At 35.9% G+C, this 18926-nt stretch overlaps 1 protein-coding gene across 1 annotated transcript in view; it reads left to right on the top strand.

Moving 5' to 3' along the window:
* Positions 1-906: 906 nt before the first annotated feature.
* LOC308688888 (glutathione hydrolase 1 proenzyme-like) overlaps positions 907-18926 on the top strand; it is a gene marked incomplete at both ends in the record, with an annotated part of 52645 nt that continues 34625 nt past the window's right edge. Inside the window, 4 exons of the mRNA XM_081362325.1 lie at positions 907-1042; positions 1560-1655; positions 1954-2000; positions 2105-2316. Coding sequence (XP_081218451.1) covers positions 907-1042; positions 1560-1655; positions 1954-2000; positions 2105-2316 — 491 coding nt within the window. The remainder of the gene's footprint in view (positions 1043-1559; positions 1656-1953; positions 2001-2104; positions 2317-18926) is intronic.

Below are 18926 nucleotides of genomic sequence, written 5' to 3' on the forward strand. Positions count from 1 at the left end.
GAAAACTAGGTGGGAAAAAACATGGTCGTTAACTGAAATAAAAATAAAAAACGAGGCATTACAAAAAAACCGATAACTAACTAAAACTGTAATGTGTGTTTGGCAAAACTAACTAAAATAAAATAATGGAGTTAATGTCCTTAGTTTTCGTATTTGTCAAGGTCTTTTATTTTTTAACGCTATTTAAAACACGCAGCGTATTCGTTCAGCTGCATTTCCTTTCCTGCTCTCGATCCCTCCGTCTCTCACATGCGCGCGCACACACACACACACACACACACACACACAGCCCCTCCTCTCCGTTCACACCGCGTCTCCATGAGAACGAGTGTTCGTTCGACGTTGAAAGCAAGTTCGCGAAAGGTTGATATCTCCTGAACAGCTTTACACAATCACACATTAAAAAGTGGTATAAAAATATTTTAAATTCTGAATATAATTTTGTCAGTGTGTTAATGTCGACCCGAGAAGCGATTGCGCCTTCTTTAGAAAGTTAACTAGTCGCAAGTTTGAGGTAAAATGCACTTTTTGGTTGTGGTTGTCGATGCCAAAACACTATATAAGCTGTGATTCAAATATTAAATAATGTTATGTAATTTTTTTACTTTTACACTGAATGTTTGCTGCTTCAATCCAGATGAGTAGGCTATTGACTGTATAGGGTAAATTTAGTATAGGGTGTGAAAATTGTACAGCTGTGGTATTTGTATAGGGTGTGAATTCTGTATAGAAGATGTGTCGATTTTTGGTACAGCGTGTGGATTTTGTAAGAGGTAAAGGAATTTCAATGGGGTGTGAATTTTTTCCTAAAATTGTATGATGTTTTTGTTGAGTTATTATTACACAATGCTTTTTCTGACTTTTTTTAATCTTGCCCCTGACAAATAACCCAAATTACACATTTAGATGTCTCCTTCCCAGTCAACACGTGAGATCATGATCACAGTGACATCAAACCATTCTCCTACAGCGGGATGGGCAAACTCGGTCCTGGAGGGCCACTGTCCTGCAGAGTTTAGCTCTAACCCTGATAAACTCTCCTGTCTGTAGCTTTCTAGTAATCCTGAAGACATTGATTAGCTGGATCAGGTGTGTTTGATTAGGGTCCCAGATAGACAGCAACCATCAAAATAATGTTAATGTGTCGATGTTAACTGTACTGAATCAACGTCTCTTTTTTTTCATCCATAAATCAGTGGTAATGGTGTTGAGTCATTGTTACAATGTGATGTTGGTTCAATGTCATGCCTGCACTCTCAGAAAATGAAACAACCATTACAACTGACTTAAAGCCACACAGCCTGAAATCAACTGCAAATAAAAGACAATAAATCTCTCAAAGCAAAGCACTAGCCTATATTAATAAATGTGACTTGAAATGAAATGTCACATGGGCACTTTTATGGCTTTTTTTGTCCTTTTGGGAGCTTGACTTGTTGCTGTCTGTTATCAATGTACAGAAAATATTCTTCAGATAATCACATTTGAGTTCCACAGATGATCTGAGTAAATAATGACTGAATTTGTTTCTCCATGAAAATCCCTTTGTGTGATTTCAGTTTCCTCTGTGATAGTTGTAGTTTCTGTGGGTTTGATCCTGCTGGCTGTGTGTTTAGTGCTCATGTTGCTCAAAATAAAATACAGCCGTAAACATGGTGAGACACACACACACACACACACACACACACACACACACACACACACACACACACACACACACACACACACACACACACACACACACACACACACACACACACACACACACACACACACACACACACACACACACACACACACACACACACACACACACACACACACACACACACACACACACACAACACTGCACATTTAGTACATCTGAGTGTGTCGCCCTCTGCTGTTCAGAAACACACACAGTTAAATTATTTCTCATTTTCTCAGTCTGAGATGTGGCTCTTGTTCACACAGGCATCATTTCATCATCAGACAGAAGAGAGACCGGAGATCATGAAATGGTGAGTTTCAGAGCTGATCTACTTCATGATGTCAGATAAGCGGGCATGTTTGCTGTACCTTTGAACTGAGACTTCATGTTTGGGGGATTTTGCTTCTCTTACAGGTTCAAGACTCAGATACTACATCAACTCCTCTATATTCGACAGGCCAGTTACCCACAATCCCCTCTGATTCACAGAATCCACTTTACTCGACAGTCCAGTTACCCACAATCCCCTCTGACAGGGTCCTTTACGCATCTGTCAGTTTCCAGAAGCATGAAGAGTCTCTCAGTGACGCTACAGTCTCCTTCGGGATGAACGAGACTCACTCTGAGTATGCATCTGTCAAACACAGCAACACACCAAACTAAACTTACCATTAGAGTTGTGTTTTACTCAAATCTAGAACCGTGTCAGTCACTGAGAATAATTACTGAGCCACGTGCAATAATTCAGTGTCATTGAACAGGTTCTGGATCAGTTATTAGAACAGGTTCTGGATCAGTTATTAGAACAGGTTCTGGATCAGTTATTAGAACAGGTTCTGGATCAGTTATTAGAACAGGTTCTAGATCAGTTATTAGAACAGGTTCTGGATCAGTTATTAGAACAGGTTCTGGATCAGTTATTAGAACAGGCTATGGATCAGTTATTAGAACAGGTTATGGATCAGTTATTAGAACAGGTTATGGATCAGTTATTAGAACAGGTTATGGATCAGTTATTAGAACAGGTTCTGGATCAGTTATCAGCATCAGTCACCAAAAGTGACGCATTATGTTGTGAGCAATAAGCCAATCTGTGATGAGCACATCAGCTCGGAGGAAGAGCAAGACAATATTCATAACGATTATAAATGTACTTGATGTCATAAATGTCAGTGTTTTAATGGGATGTCTATCATGCAGAAGCTTTCTCCACTGAGATTTAACCCTCAGGTGCTCTTCTTTCATTTCTGACCGAAAAATGTTCTGTTTTGAATCTCTAAAAATCACAGCTTCATCGGAATGTTATAAAACTTGGTGACTTTTATGGCATTAGATATGTGAACACACAAAAACATTGAGGACATGACCCGAGCATGCTAAGTGGTCGTAAAAAAATGTAGTTCCTTTTGTGCTCTTCCGTCAAAAATGATCGACCATAGGATATTAATGGAAAATTGACAAAAACACAAAATTCTGAGAATTTGTGTGTGTACAATCTACAAATCGGCCATGATGCAGAAAAAAAGTGCTCAACAATGAAGGGGTGACACTCTAAAATATCAAGAGTGCAAAACAGACACACCCACACACACATACAAACACACTTTTATGCACATACACACCAATGAATTGTGATTAAAAATAAATCTTTTAAATCACAGCTTCATCGGAATGTTACGAAACATGATTCGAGCAGGATAGGTGGTCGTAAAAAAATTTGTCACACTTGTGCTCTTTGGTCAAAAATGAAATTGACAAAAACACAAAATCACTACAAATCGGCCACGATGCAGAATAAAAGTGCTCAGCAATGAAGGGGTGACACTCTAAAACATCAATAGTGAAAAACATAACATAATTAATAATTATAATGAATATATTACTGTATCATTTTTTTATTTTATTTTACGAATCGTAATGTTACCTGTAACAAAATGCTTTCTCTGTACTCAGGTCTGACTGTAAAAAAAAAAAAACAAATTCAAATTTATTTAAAAAAAAAATGTATAAACCTTGGCAAAAAAAATTATTTGAGAATTTCTAAAAAATACATTCAAATCCACATCTTAAAAGTAATAATTTGGTCCCAAAACAACTAGAGAATTCACAAACCTCTCCATAGAGAGCTATACAGGCATCTAGTGGTAAACCCATGCAATAACATGTAATATTTAATTTTTATCAACAGGTGGCGCTAATCTGACTTCAAAAAATATATATTTAAAAGGCCCAGTCTCTATATTAATCTGAAATACTGCAATAATTGAATAAATATTGTAAAAAAAAAAATGTGAAAAAAAAAAAATTGTATTATTTTCAATGGCAAAAATTAACCATAAATATTGCATAAATATGAATAATTACCATCAAATCCTCTCAAAATACAAAAGAAAAAATATTATTGAACAAAAATAAATTGCATTGGTTTTACTGGGGTGGAAGATGTTTCATTTTTAGGTGTCCGGTCACTTCTGACCGAGAAGATAACAAGTGTGATTCCGAAACGAAGAGCACCTGAGGGTTAAATGTATTTTAGAAATGTGAAACTCAAGTGAAGTGTAATAGATATTTAAAAAATGAAATTACATTACTTTTAAACTAAAAAAGTAACTAATTACATTGTAACTTGCTAATACTGAGCAGCAGAATACATTTCAATCTTCAAAAGAACAAATTAAAATACTGTTAGTAACTTGTATTAATGATTGTGCTTGTGTTCTGCTTTGATTTAGCAATATGTCTGTATTATTCTCATCATTTTCAATAAAAATTTCTGCTGAATAAATGTATATTTTTGCAATCCCGCCACCGTTTTCATCGATCACTCTTGGTATCCAGATTTAAAGGTTCAATAGGTCTTGGTTTGCTGATTACAAGTTTATAATAATCAATGCCAAAGAGATCGGGGCACAACCTAACGCTTTTTGACTTTCTCAGTTTGTGTAAATCTACTTAGGGTTCAGAGTATTTATTTTTCCCTGAATTGATTTCACAAGTCTAGTACAATTATGTGGTTTTGTTTCATTAATACAGTGTATACTTGTTTTCCTGATATACCCCGTAAGAATGGAAATTAAATGTGACAACATGCCCCACCTAACATGTGAGGGGGCACATTGTAACATTGTAATGTTATCTGATCTAATAAAAAAAATGTATCCAAGATAAACTAAAATATTTTGTCAATAAAATACAATTCTTAACTTTTTCATATAATGCCATTTTTTTAATAATTTAAAATAAAATATTTTTTTGTGACAACAAACACCGCAAAACACAGCTATACAGCATAGTTCAAAACAAATTAATAATGAATAATTTCTGAACATTGACTCAGCCTTTATTCACCTTTTTCTCATGGTTTCTCAATAAAATTCATAAAAATATAGAATAGAATGGAATAGAATAGCATATTTCTAATAGGGCTCATTGTAACGCACAACTGGGATTTAAACCCTGGTTTGTGTTTTCTGCTAGTTAGCACAGCATTAAAGAAACATATCAACTGTTGAAATAACAGATATAATAGTGCTGGACAATAATTCAATATCAATATATATCGCAAAATAATTTTTTTCAATAACGGTGATATGATTTTTAAACACATTTCAGATATTTCAATTTACATTACAGGCATGGGCTACGTTTACGTTATGGATATTTTTATTGTGTGATAAATATAAGCAGCACGGCACACAACGGCCTGGATCTTCTGGCCCGTCGAATACCTTGGTCCACAGCGGGCCAGCTCGGGCTTGAGGAGTGGTTACGAACAGAGGCGGAGTTTACCTGAGTCTGGAGACGCCAGCGCCGGATGATTCTGTCAGCTAACATCAGCATTAAAGAGTTTTAAAATAGTTTACCTCAAAACTCACTTTCATGTTTGAATAACTTCTGTTTGTGATCTGATGTGGATTCTGATCACCGTATAAGGTAGAAATATTTATACCCGATGCAAAAGACTATGCACGGTAACCATTACCATAGTAAACATGGTAAGAAGAAATCAGACAAATCACAATGGCTATCACAATGATGTTTTTATTGTATCTGTCAGTAGCCTATGTCTCGTCTCTTTATACCGGACTATCATAAAATAAAGCAACTTTTTTTTTTCTCTGCTTCCTCTGTTTTTCTGACTGAAAATATCTGTAGCCTACTGGGAGTCGAGAGAGTGCTAAAGCTCCTCAGGTCGTATTTTTGGTGGCATATTTGTAGAAATTATCATTCTTTCTAAATGTGATGTAGCCTAAATATGTCCTGTAAACATATGTCCATCAATGTACAATATGTCCAAATAAACAGAAACAGCCTCGACTGAATAAGTAAGTGTGTCCTCTTCTTTTGTGAAATAGAATTTCACATTCTATTTCCTAATTCACATCCTAATTTATTTATTTGCAATTTTGATATAAATTAATTCATTGTGATTAATGTATCACTATTGTAAACCTGTGGTAAAATATCGATGCTTGGGTTTTAAATATTCAAGTAAAAAACAAAAATGCCAGCAAACAGTCGCTTTTATCATGTTTGTTTTGCGATCTCGCCGTTTCCAGCGATTTCTTTCTGATTAGTTTTCTGATCAAACTTCCATTTGTTGGTGAAATGATGGGTTAGTGTGACGTTGTTCCAGAGAGGCGTGTTACGGGTGTGTTTTAGTGAAGCGCTGTGGAGCTTCTGGCCCGACAGTGGAAACGCAGCAGATTTTGGGCCCGGTGCTCCAGGCCCGAGGCTATTAGCCCGGCACGGCCCGTTTAAAGCCCTGACTCGCACTGACCCGACAGTGGAAACGCGGCTCTTCAGATTCATCAATCGGACTGAATTCAGGCGTCATCAACACTCAATGTCCCTCACTGTAAAACCTAACAGTAATATGTACTAAATAGAATTGTGTTCACAGCACTCAAATATTACAGAAACTTGAATGACTGAAACAGAACTCAAACTGAATGAATTATAGAACATTTCTAGATCCCAGAATGATAACTGTATAATTAAGTGATTAATTAAGTGATGATTGAGCATTAGTGATGAGCACCTGCTGTTAACAAGCAAAATCATTGAAGGAAAGAGAAACACAAGAACTACAACTGACTTCCAGCCACAGCAAAATCAACTGGAGATAAAAGAAGACATTAAATATCTCAAGACCTCAGCAGAGGAGGATTAAACTCCACAAACAGCTTTACTTCACTTATTATTAACCACTTTGACTTTATTTCTGCCATTCGTCTACAGAAGTTCTTATTAGAATTAACAAAGGTTTAGAAGTTGATGAATTGAGGTTCATTTAAGGTCACCATGATGGAGATCAGCGTTTGCTTTAGTTGGGCTCTTGACCCTTGACTTCTGCAATTAAGATTTTCTTTGGCTGCTATAATTGAGTGTTTATAAAACATATTTGTTATGTCACAAAAGGCAAGGAAAAGTCTGATCTTGATGGTGAAGAATTGATGAAGACAGTCATCAGTCACTGACAGTCACTGATTTCATTCAGAGTCTGATTTCTGATTAAAAGGGCAACATATTAGTTTCACTCAAAACTGTGCATCTACAGCTTAAAAGCTAGCCATATTGTGACCATCAGATAACATGAAGGATTTTACAAATAATTGTGCACAAAAAGTTTCACAGAAAAGGTATTGCATTACTAATACACTCACACAGACATCAAGAATCAGCATATGAATCTCAACAATGGTGACCATTAAAAAATTAGTCATGCTGCAATGCATGCTGGGTACTAGCATAATACAAAACTTATCCATGACTCCCAGCATGCATTGTGGCATAAATAATTGTTTAATGGTCACCATTGTTGAGATTCATATGCTGATTCTTGATTAGTGTGTAAGTCAGCATGATATCATAGAGGTTTTTAAAATCTGATTGTCACAACAATGGGTTTTATAGCAGAATCAGTTATATTATAATGAATAATACAAGTAATACATCACCTGTCTAATCAGAGATTAGGCTCTGAAAAACATCAGAGAATCAAGTCACTAAATGATGATTTTTATTATCTAAACACAACCGCATGCTCATATTTCCTTTTGGCGTATATGTCATAACAAATGTGTTTTATAAACACTCAGTTACAGCAGCCAGAGGAAAAATTGGTGTTATAAATTCAAGGGTCAAGAGCCCAACTAAAGCAAACACTGATCACTATCATGGTGTCTTTAAATGAAACTCAATAAATCATTAGCATCTAACCCTCTGTTCATTCTCAATAACAACTTCTGTAGACGCATGGCAAAAGTCAAACTGTTTAGTAATAAGTGAAGCTGGTAATGCTGTTTATTAGGGCTGGGCGATATATCGCGCGATATTGTTAGGCGCATAGTTTGTTATTACACACCCAGTGTCCCGCGGGCGGGACGTCAGACCACTAACGGGTTAAGTTAATGAGATAACTAAGTGATTAATTTAGTGATGATTGACTATTATTGAAGACACCTGATGTTAACAAGCAGAATCACAGAAGGAGAAAATCACAAATTGTAAGTTACCATTGTGGTGATGGGTGTTTGCTTTAGTTGGTCTCTTGAGCCTTATGAGATTACTTTAGACTTTGTTTGGCTGTTGTATCTGAGTTATAACTGCCAGATGAGCAAAGAAAAAAAAAGTGATTTGATGGTGTTGGTTATATTATGACATTCATCATTTGATCTTGATCACTGAACTAATTAAGATCCTTCTTTCTGCTTCCGATGTATGTTGTTGCTTGCAGCATTACTGTAAATTCGCATAAATGCCCAGAATTTTTTATATAATATAAAAGATTTCTTATAAGTTATTAAAAAAAAAAATTTTTTAGGCATACACAGACGTCAAGATTCAGTCTATGCATCTCAACAATGGTGACGAGCAGAATATTCAATTAGGTAAAGTAAATTACATAGACAATTCAGATCATAATTTATTCATACCGCAATGCATGATGGGAGCCATTAATGAGTTGTGATTGGTGGCAGCCACTGCAACATGCTTTATTATTGTCACCATTGTTGAGATTCACAGGCTGATTATTGATGTCTGTGTTTCTAAATAAATTAATTTGAAAGTCTTTTGATCAGGACAATGTTTATTAAATATTTTTGAATTACAAGTAAAATACTGATAATCGTAAGCTGAAGAATCACAAAACTGCAGCTAATAAATCAAACCAATATTTCAATAAGTTTACTTTTTCAGATCATAACATGATTATGTCAAAACATAACCAACACTATCAGATCACACTTTACTTTGTTCATGTAACTGTTATAAATCAATAACAGCAGACAAACAACAGCAAAATTTAAAGTATTCATGTAATGGTCAAGACCCCAACTAAAGCAAACACCCATCACAATAATGGTAACTTACAATTTGTGATTTTCTTCTTCGGTGATTCTGCTTGCTAACATCAGGTGTCTTCAATAATTCTCAATAATCACTTAATTAATCTCTTAATTATCTCATTACCTTTAACACTCTTGAGTGTTAATTTAACACTCTTATTTTAACACTTTACACTCTTGAGTGTGGACTCATATACACTCACAGCCCCAGGAGTGTTAATTTAACACCGCTCCATCTGAAAGCAGGTGATGGCGATTTACTACTAATCAAGGAACCGGCTTTACTGATGAGATGCGCATAACAATATCGCGCGATATATCGCCCAGCCCTAGATTGAGTATTGATTAAAGTTTTGTTACGCTAATTTGGAAGAATTTCTGTTAATGTTGGTTTTATGATAGTTACCACCATGGTGACAAATGGTGCATGCGGCTTGATTTGAGAGCAAAAAAAAATATTTTTATTGTTACACTCATACAGCAAGTGCTGTATAACATACTATTGTTAGCATGATAACATAATAGTATGTTAGCAAACTAGCTTGTTAAAACTATAAGTTAATACTAATGAATGTGTTCATATTGAGATTACATGAAGGTTTTTAGTTAAATGTATGAAATAGTGTACTCTGATTTTAATTGTTCTTAACTTGCAATTAAAATGAATATTTATTAACACAACGTTTCGGTCACACGACCTTCATCAGTTCCTTATCTGCTGAAACGACCTACCTAATTGGTCTTGTTATCCTACGCACCCTATCACCTGCAGGTGTGCGATGGAGTTTGTTCACTAATTGTTCTTAACTTGAAATGATTAATTGTTCTTAACTTGAAATGTTTAATTGTTCTTAACTTTAAATGTTTAATTGTTTTAACTTTAATTGTTTTAACTTGAAATGTTTAAGTACAAACTTAAAATCTGCCAGTTCTGCTTACTTAATCTTTGAATTTCAAAACTTAAAAAACTGAGGCAATCGATTGCCTTAAATTTTTTTGAGTTCTGCTAACTTATTCGGGTTTACAGTGTACTCAACAACAATTAGCGCATATCGCATATTTTCCCAGTATCGTGCAGCCCTAGCTGAAGCATTTTTTTCAATCTATAAGAATAATATAATCAACCTATGTTTGCCTATAGTTTAAAGTTAAAGATATTAATATTAATAAGTTGAGTCTTATTATTATTATTTGACGTGATTCCACATTTCTTGTTTGTATGAAGGCTAAATAGAAATAAAATATTAACAATATATTTAAATATATCCCTTTCTTTTGTCTTTCCTCTCTCTCATTTCTCTCTTTCCTTTGTTGAAAATTTTCACTCATACTGAAAGTTACGATCTTTTACTATCGCCCGCCATTTTAAGTGTAAACATTCTTAACCACCGTAAAGTTCGGCATCTCTTAATATCTGTGGCACAAACTACAGTTCTATTAGCACATAATACTGTTGTGTCTTACTACATGATGATTTATTATTGTAGCTTACCTGGAAAAATAGATAATAAAGACATGTTATGTTGGAAACACTCTCCGTTGCGTGTAACACCAGAGCTCACTCATTCCGAACTGGGGATATTTATCTGTATCTTTTAAACTGTCAATAAACACTGAGGGCCACACATAATTACACCAATCATAAAATTGCCATTAGGAAAATATAGGAACAAATATTATAGAACACAAATTATTGGTTGTTGTTCAGCTGTGTATTTGTTTTCTTTAAGCTTTTTGACAAAGTTCAGAAGAAATTGGTATTGACATTTATGTCCCCCTCACTTCTGAAATGATATATGAATAAATAATTAGCCCAAAAAGAAAATATGAATAATTAAGTATAAATAGTTATAATTAATTATAAATGTTGAAATCAGCTGTAAGAATTAACTTGATGTTGAATAATTATTTCCACAATCAACTAACCAGTTCGTCCACTGAACACTCAGTGTTAACTGTATATTAAATATAAGTAAATTCCTGAAGCGATTAATTTAGTGATGATTGAGCATTATTGAAGACACCTGATGACAGTTAACAAGACAGTTAACAAGCAGAATCACTTAAGGAGAAAATCACAAATTGTAAGCCACCGTTATGGAGAATAGTGATTGCTTTAGTTGGTCTCTTGACCCTTATGTGTTTACTTTAGATTTTGCTTGTCTGCTGTATCGGAGTTATAACTGCCAGATGAACAAAGAGAAAAGTGATTTGATGGTGTTGGTTATGTTATGACAATAATCGTTTGAACTTGATCACTGAACTAATTAAGATTCTTCTTTCTGACTTAGATTTATGTTGTTGGTTACAGCATAACTGTGATTCTGCATAAATATCCAGAATTGTTGATAAAATATAAAGGATTTCTTAAAAGTTGTTTTAAAAAAAATCTTTCTTTTAGGCACACACAGTCGTCAAGATTCAGTCTATGCATCTCAACAATGGTGACGAGCAGAATATTAAATTAGGGAAAAGTAAATTACATAGACAATTCAGATCATAATTTATTCATACCGCAATGCATGATGGGAGCCATTAATGAGTTGTGATTGGTGACAGCCACTGCAACATGCTTTATTATTGTCACCATTGTTGAGATTCACAGGCTGATTATTGATGTCTGTGTTTCTAATAAATTCATTTGAAAGTCTTTTGATCAGAACAATGTTTAATAAATATTTTGAATAATAAGTAAAGCACTGATAATCATAGGCTGAAGAATCACTAAACTGCTGCTAACAAGTTAAACCAAACTATCTCAATACGTTTCCTTTTTGAGATCACAGCATGATTATGTCAAAACATTACCAACACTATCAGATCACACTTTACTTTGTTCATTTAACTGTTATAAATCAATAACAGCAGACAAACAACAGTAAAATTTAAAGTAAACATATAAGGGTCAAGAGTCCAACTAAAGCAAACACCCATCGCCATAACCGTGGCTTACAATTTGTGATTTTCTTCATCAGTGATTCTGCTTGTTAACATCAGGTATCTTCAATAATGCTCAATCATCACTAAATTAATCACTTAATTATCTCATTAATTTTAACACTCTTGAGTGTTAATTTAACACTCATATTTTAACACTTTACACGTGTGGACTCATATACACTTCCAGCCCCAGGAGTGTTAATTTAACATCGCTCCATCTGAAAGCAGGTGATGGTGATTTACTACTAATCAAGGAACCGGCTTTACTGATGAGATGCGCATAAAAATATCGTGCGATATATCGCCCAGCCCTACATGTGGCATTGCTAGTCAGAGGTGTAAAGTCCAGGTTCAGAAAGTAAAAGTCCCCCTCAGTATTTTGTTCCAATCACCTGGATTTGCTAATTCAGCAGGAGAGAGAACTAATTAGTGAAATCAGATGACTGAGTTTATGGGTGGAATAAACATATGGCAGGACTTTTGCTCTGTGGCCCCTGGATTACCCACCTCTGCTAATATGTACCTTTGAGGGACTAATATGTACTCTTTAGATACAAAACTACCGCCACAGTGACAGCTTTTGTACCTTTTTTTCTGAGAGTGTAATTATAGTCAACACCTGCAAGTGTACACTTTGAAAAGTAAAAATGACAGAAGGTTATGTTAATTCAACTTTATTAAAACTGCATATGGTAATCAAATTGCACTTCCAAAAGTCATACATTTGTGAAAAAAAAAATATGAATATACAACTTTATTTTAAGTATAATAAATAAAATATAAAAAGCAAAGATGAGAACATTTAATGAACAAAACCGTGTTATGTACATGGCAGACAGTAGTCGAAAGCCGGGCGATAAAGTTCGGTAACCACACAGCAAAATCCCCAGTGTTAAATTAACACTCCTCAGTGTTTATATGTGTCCACACTACAGGGTGTTAAAAATTAACACTGAAGCAGTGTTGAAGTTAATGAATTAATTAAGTTAACACTGAAGCAGTGTTGAAGTTAATGCAATAATTAAGTGATTAATTAAGTGATGATTGGCCATTAGTGGTGACACCTGATGATAACAAGCAGACTCACTGAAGGAAAGAGAAACAAGAACAGAAAAAAGAGAAACACAAGAACTACTGACTTCGAGCCATTATTGCACTTATTATTTTACCAGTTTGACTTTATTTCTGTCATACATCTACACATGTTCTTATTTAGATTTAACAGAAGTTTAGATGGTAATGTTTTATGGAATGTTTCGTTTCATGTCACCATTATGGTGGACAGTGGTTGCTTTAGTTGGGCTCTTGACCCTTTCCTTTTTAACATTAGTATTTTTCTGGCTGCTCCAACTCTGTGTTTATAAAGCATATGTGTTGTGGCAAGAGAAACTATGTTTTGGGCTGTGTTTCCTGAAAAGATCGTAAGCCTAATTTGATCGTACAGACCATATGTTGCAGTTGGTCTGCAATCAAGTTAAGTTTAAGATGCAGTCCTGGTTATGTTTCAATGATGAAATACTAGTGAGGTGATTCAATGATGTCACCCAACATTATAAACTGATTATCTAAGTGTTTTATTAATATTTCACTACAGTAGTTTCTTTCAGCAATGTTTTAAAGATCTGAAGGATTTACCTTCAGATCACACACTGACATCAAGAATCTACATATGAATATTCTCAACAATGGTGACAATCAAACAAATGCTTAATGTTGCAATGCATGATGGGAGCCACCAATCAGAGTGCATCAATGGCTGACATCATGCATTGCAGCATGAACAAATTATGAAGCTGAATTGTCCTGTAATTTTCATTGTTTTTTCTGTTGGCTTTTATTTTGCTATTGTTTTGTTCTGACTTTAGTAGCTTGTTGTGTGATGTTCAGAGTTGATCTGTTTGTCACTAGTTTGTTTATTGTCACCATTGTTGAGACTCATATGCTGATTCTTGATGTCTGTGTGTTTAAACACAATAACTTCTTTGCTCAAAGTATTTTCAAAATTTTTGATATTGCTGTTGGATTTCAAACTGTAGAATCTCAGAGCTATAACCACCAATACTAAAACAAGACATCAAGCATATAGTCAAAGATTTAGACTCTGAATGACATCAGTGAATCAGGACACTACATGATGATAATGTTTTTATCATCAAAACATATTCTGAGCAAATCATGTTTTCTCTTATAGTAACAAATGTGCTTTATAAACACAGAGTTGAAGCAACCAGAGAAAAACTAATATTAAAAAAATGAAAAGAGTCAAGAGCCCAACTAAAGCAAACACTGACCACCATAATGGTAACTTGAAAAGGAAAATTCCATAAAATATTACCGTCTAAACTTCTGTTGAATCTCAAGAACTTTTGTCGATGTATGACAGAAATAAAGTCAAACTGGTAATAATAAGTGCAACAATGTGTAATGACTTAAAGTCAGTTGTAGTTCTTGTGTTTCTCTTTTTTCTGTTATTGTTTTTTCTCTTTCCTTCAATGATTCTGCTTATTAACATCAGGTGTCACCACTAATGGCCAATCATCACTTAATTAATCACTTAATTATTGCATTAACTTCAACACTGCTTCAGTGTTAATTTTTAACACTCTGTAGTGTGGACACATATAAACACTGAGGAGTGTTAATTTAACACTGGGGATTTTGCTGTGCAGAGTCATTCCAGGAAACATCCACAAATCCAGAGGAGCAAAGAAACTAATGAGACTAAATATAAATAGTATTAATAGCAGACAGGCTACATTAGTCACATTAGAAAATGAAGTTGTAGGTTGTGTTTGAATAATTACGTATCTTATTTTGCTGAGATAGGCTAAAATAAACGCAATACTCACTAGGGCTGGGCGATTTAAATCGCGATATTGTTATGCGCATCTCGTCAGTAAAGCCGGTTCCTTGATTAGTAGTAAATCGCCATCACCTGCTTTCAGATGGAGCGGCATTTAGGGCTGAGGAGATAATTAAGTGATTAATTTAGTGATGATTGAGCATTATTGAAGACACCTGATGATAACAAGCAGAATCTCTGAAGGAGAACATCTCAAATTGTAACCATTAAGGTGATGGGTGTTTGCTTTAGTTGGGCTCTAGACCATTATATGTTTACTTTAATATTTACTGTTGTTCGTCTGCTGTTATTAATTTATAACAGTTAACTGAACAAAGTAAAATGTTATCTTATAGTATTGGTTATGTTTTGACATAGTCATGCTATGATCTGAAAAAGGTAACATATTGAGATAGTTTGATTTAACTTGTTAGCAACAGTTTTGTGATTCTTCAGCCTATGATTATCAGTACTTTACTTATAATTCAAATTTAATAAACATTGTTCTGATCAAAAAGACATTCAGACATCAATAATCAGCCTGTGAATCTCAACAATGGTGACAATAATAAAGCATGTTGCAGTGGCTGCCACCAATCACAACTCATTAATGGCTCCCATCATGCATTGCGGTATGAATAAATTATGATCTGAATTGTCTATGTAATTTACTTTTCCTCATTGAATATTCTGCTCCTCACCATTGTTGAGATGCATAGACTGAATCTTGACATCTGTGTCTGCCTAAAAGAATGATTTTTTTAAACAACTTTTAAGAAATCTTTTAAATTGCATCAAAAATTCTGGCCATTTATTCAGATTCACCGTTAAGCTGTAACCAACAACATAAATCGAAGTCTGAAAGAAGGATTTTCATGAGTTCAGTGATCAAGTTCAATTGATGGTTGTCATAATATAACCAACACCATCAGATCACTTTTAATCTTTGTTCAACTGGCAGTTTTAACTCAGATACACCAGCCAAACAAAGTCTAAAGTAAACACATAAAAGGGTCAGAGCCCAACTAAAGCAAACACCCATCACAATAATGGTAACTTACAATTTGTGATTTTCTCCTTCTGTGATTCTACTTGTTAACATCAGGTGTCTTCAATAATGCTCATTCATCACTAAATTAAGCACTTAGTTATCTCATTAACTTAAACACTCTTGAGTGTGGACTCATACACTCCCAGGAGTGTTAATTAAACACTGGATGTTTCGCTGTGTACAAAGAGCCGTAGTTAACTGACAAGCTGAGCCATATCGCATTAAATATCGCTGGCGATACGTCCGCGATATTAATGCGATATGGCTCAGCTTGTCAGTTAATTACGGCTCTTTGTAGTAAATGCCGCTCCATCTGAAAGCAGGTGATGGTGATTTACTACTAATCAAGGAACCGGCTTTACTGACGAGATGCGCATAACAATATCGCGATTTAAATCGCCCAGCCCTAACTCACGTATCCTTGCTCGATGAAGAATGAGCCCTTTTTTTCAAATTTAAAAGTCTGATTTCGTGCTTCAGGGCAGTGACGAGTACATATGTAGTCCAGTGGTTAAGACACCATTGGCACAACCTTAAGCAATGGCCCTGAACGATGGTTTAATGTCAACATTGTGACAACGCTGTAACAACCTTCACCACACAACGTATTTATAGCAACCTTTTGGCCATGTTGATAAAACGTTGTTAGACGGTTGGGTATGTTGTGCCAACATACTGTGTTTGATGGGGATGTTGTCAGTGTAAATAGAGGAGGAGTGCTCAATAACTGAAACTGGGTGTGTTTGATCAAGACGGATTAAGTCAACTTGACCTCTTTGTCTCTTTATATTTCTCTAGTTATTAGTTAGTCATGACTAGTTTTCAATCATCACTTAATTAATCACTTATTTATCTCATTAACAATCTTTAGAGTGGGACCATGTGCTCTGAGTAGAGTTGATTTAACACTGGGGATTTTGCTGTTTAACTACACTGTTAACCCTTGCTGTAAAAAAAGGCCAAATTCTGACAATATCATACCATTTTCCATTAAAACAGTAATATACCGTAGAAAACAAAACTAGCCTACAGGAATATACTGTGGATTAACCTGTTAAACTGCAACCCCACTTTTGAAAAATCCCAAGAAATGACATACCCAAACTGAAACAGATACAGTTCATGATCCCTTTGCACTAAAAGCACAAGTATGATCTCATTTGAAAGCTGACACCTGGCAGTTTATTGTAATGTAGAATTAATTATTGTCATAATGACAATTTTTTTTATAAATAGCTTCAAAGTTTTGTAAAGTTATTAGAAATAATTTTTTATGAAACATCCTCATGAAAATAAAATTGAAGTTGGCACTGGAGCAATCTAGAAATGCACTACAGCTAATGCCACATGTCTAAACATTTTATGTTTAAAATCTTAAGATAATAAGTCCAAAACTCTGTATTTAGTGAAATGTTTTTCAAGACCATGTCAGGTGACTTTATTTTGATTTGATGCTAAAATGCTACTGATGTTTATTGTCATCTTCTAACCATCTATCCAGTATATTGTCTTTATTGTTTTGTGGTGCAGACGAGCCCCATTCAGTCTCAGTCTCCCCCTGCACACATTCACACCTCTCCAGCCTGGTTATGGCTGTAAATATGCATTTCTTTTGTCTGCATTATAGTTACTAACGACTGGCCATTCACAGGCTATTCATATGGTTTCAGTCACTAATTTCTTTTCTCAAAGTTCACTCACATTCTAAACTGTTTTAAATGCATTTCTTGAATAAAGAAACATTTCAGTAAGCATTCAAAAAATAATAAAAATATAACTTCTAGGTGGCAGGTGCACCTATGGCTAGCTAGCATGTTACACCATCAATACACGACAATTTATGAGATTAAAACCATGTTTGTGCTTATAAACTTACTTTATAAAGCAAATCGAGTATTTTAAATAATTTTCTGTGATCTAATTTGGCTTCAGATAAAAAAATCAGACAGAAAATATACTATTGGATAGTGTTCTGCACAACGATTCTATATAGATTAGCATTACATTATAAATATAATCTATCCATCCATCCATCCATCTTCTACCGCTTATCCGGGGCCGGGTCGCGGGGGCAGCAGTCTAAGCAGGGATGCCCAGACTTCCCTCTCCCTAGATACTTCCTCCAGCTCTTCCGGGGGGACACCGAGGCGTTCCCAGGCCAGCCGGGAGACATAGTCTCTCCAGCGTGTCCTAGGTCTTCCCCGGGGTCTCCTCCCGTTGGGACATGCCCGGAACACCTTCCCAGGAAGGCGTCCAGGAGGCATCCGGAAAAGATGCCCGAGCCACCTCAACTGACCCCTCTCGATGTGGAGGAGCAGCGGCTCTACTCTGAGCTCCTCCCGAGTGACCGAGCTTCTCACCCTATCTCTAAGGGATCGCCCAGCCACCCTGCTGAGAAAGCTCATTTCGGCCGCTTGTATCCGGGATCTTGTCCTTTCGGTCATGACCCACAGCTCATGACCATAGGTGAGAGTAGGAACGTAGATTGACTGGTAAATCGAGAGCTTCGCCTTGCGGCTCAGCTCCTTCTTCACCACGACAGACCGGTACAGGGACCGCATTACTGCAGAAGCTGCACCGATCCGCCTGTCAATCTCCCGTTCCATCCTTCCCTCACTCGTGAACAAGACCCCAAGATACTTAAACTCCTCCACTTGAGGCAGGAGCTCTCCACCAACCTGAAGCGGGCAAACCACCCTTTTCCGACTGAGAACCATGGCCTCGGATTTGGAGGTGCTGATTTTCATCCCAGCCGCTTCACACTCGGCTGCAAACCGTCCCAGTGCATGCTGGAGGTCCTGGCTTGATGAGGCCAACACGACAACATCATCCACAAAGAGCAGAGATGAAATCGTGTGGTCCCCAAACCTGACCCCCTCCGGCCCCTGGCTGCGCCTAGAAATTCTGTCCATAAAAATTATGAACAGAACCGGCGACAAAGGGCAGCCCTGCCGGAGTCCAACACGCACCGGGAACAAGTCTGACTTACTGCTGGCAATACGAACCAAGCTCCTGCTCTGGTCGTACAGGGACCGGATAGCCCTTAGCAAA

Source organism: Scardinius erythrophthalmus (genome assembly GCF_964197995.2).
Source record: "Scardinius erythrophthalmus genome assembly, chromosome: 3".
In the NCBI taxonomy this organism is placed as follows: Eukaryota; Metazoa; Chordata; class Actinopteri; order Cypriniformes; family Leuciscidae; genus Scardinius; species Scardinius erythrophthalmus.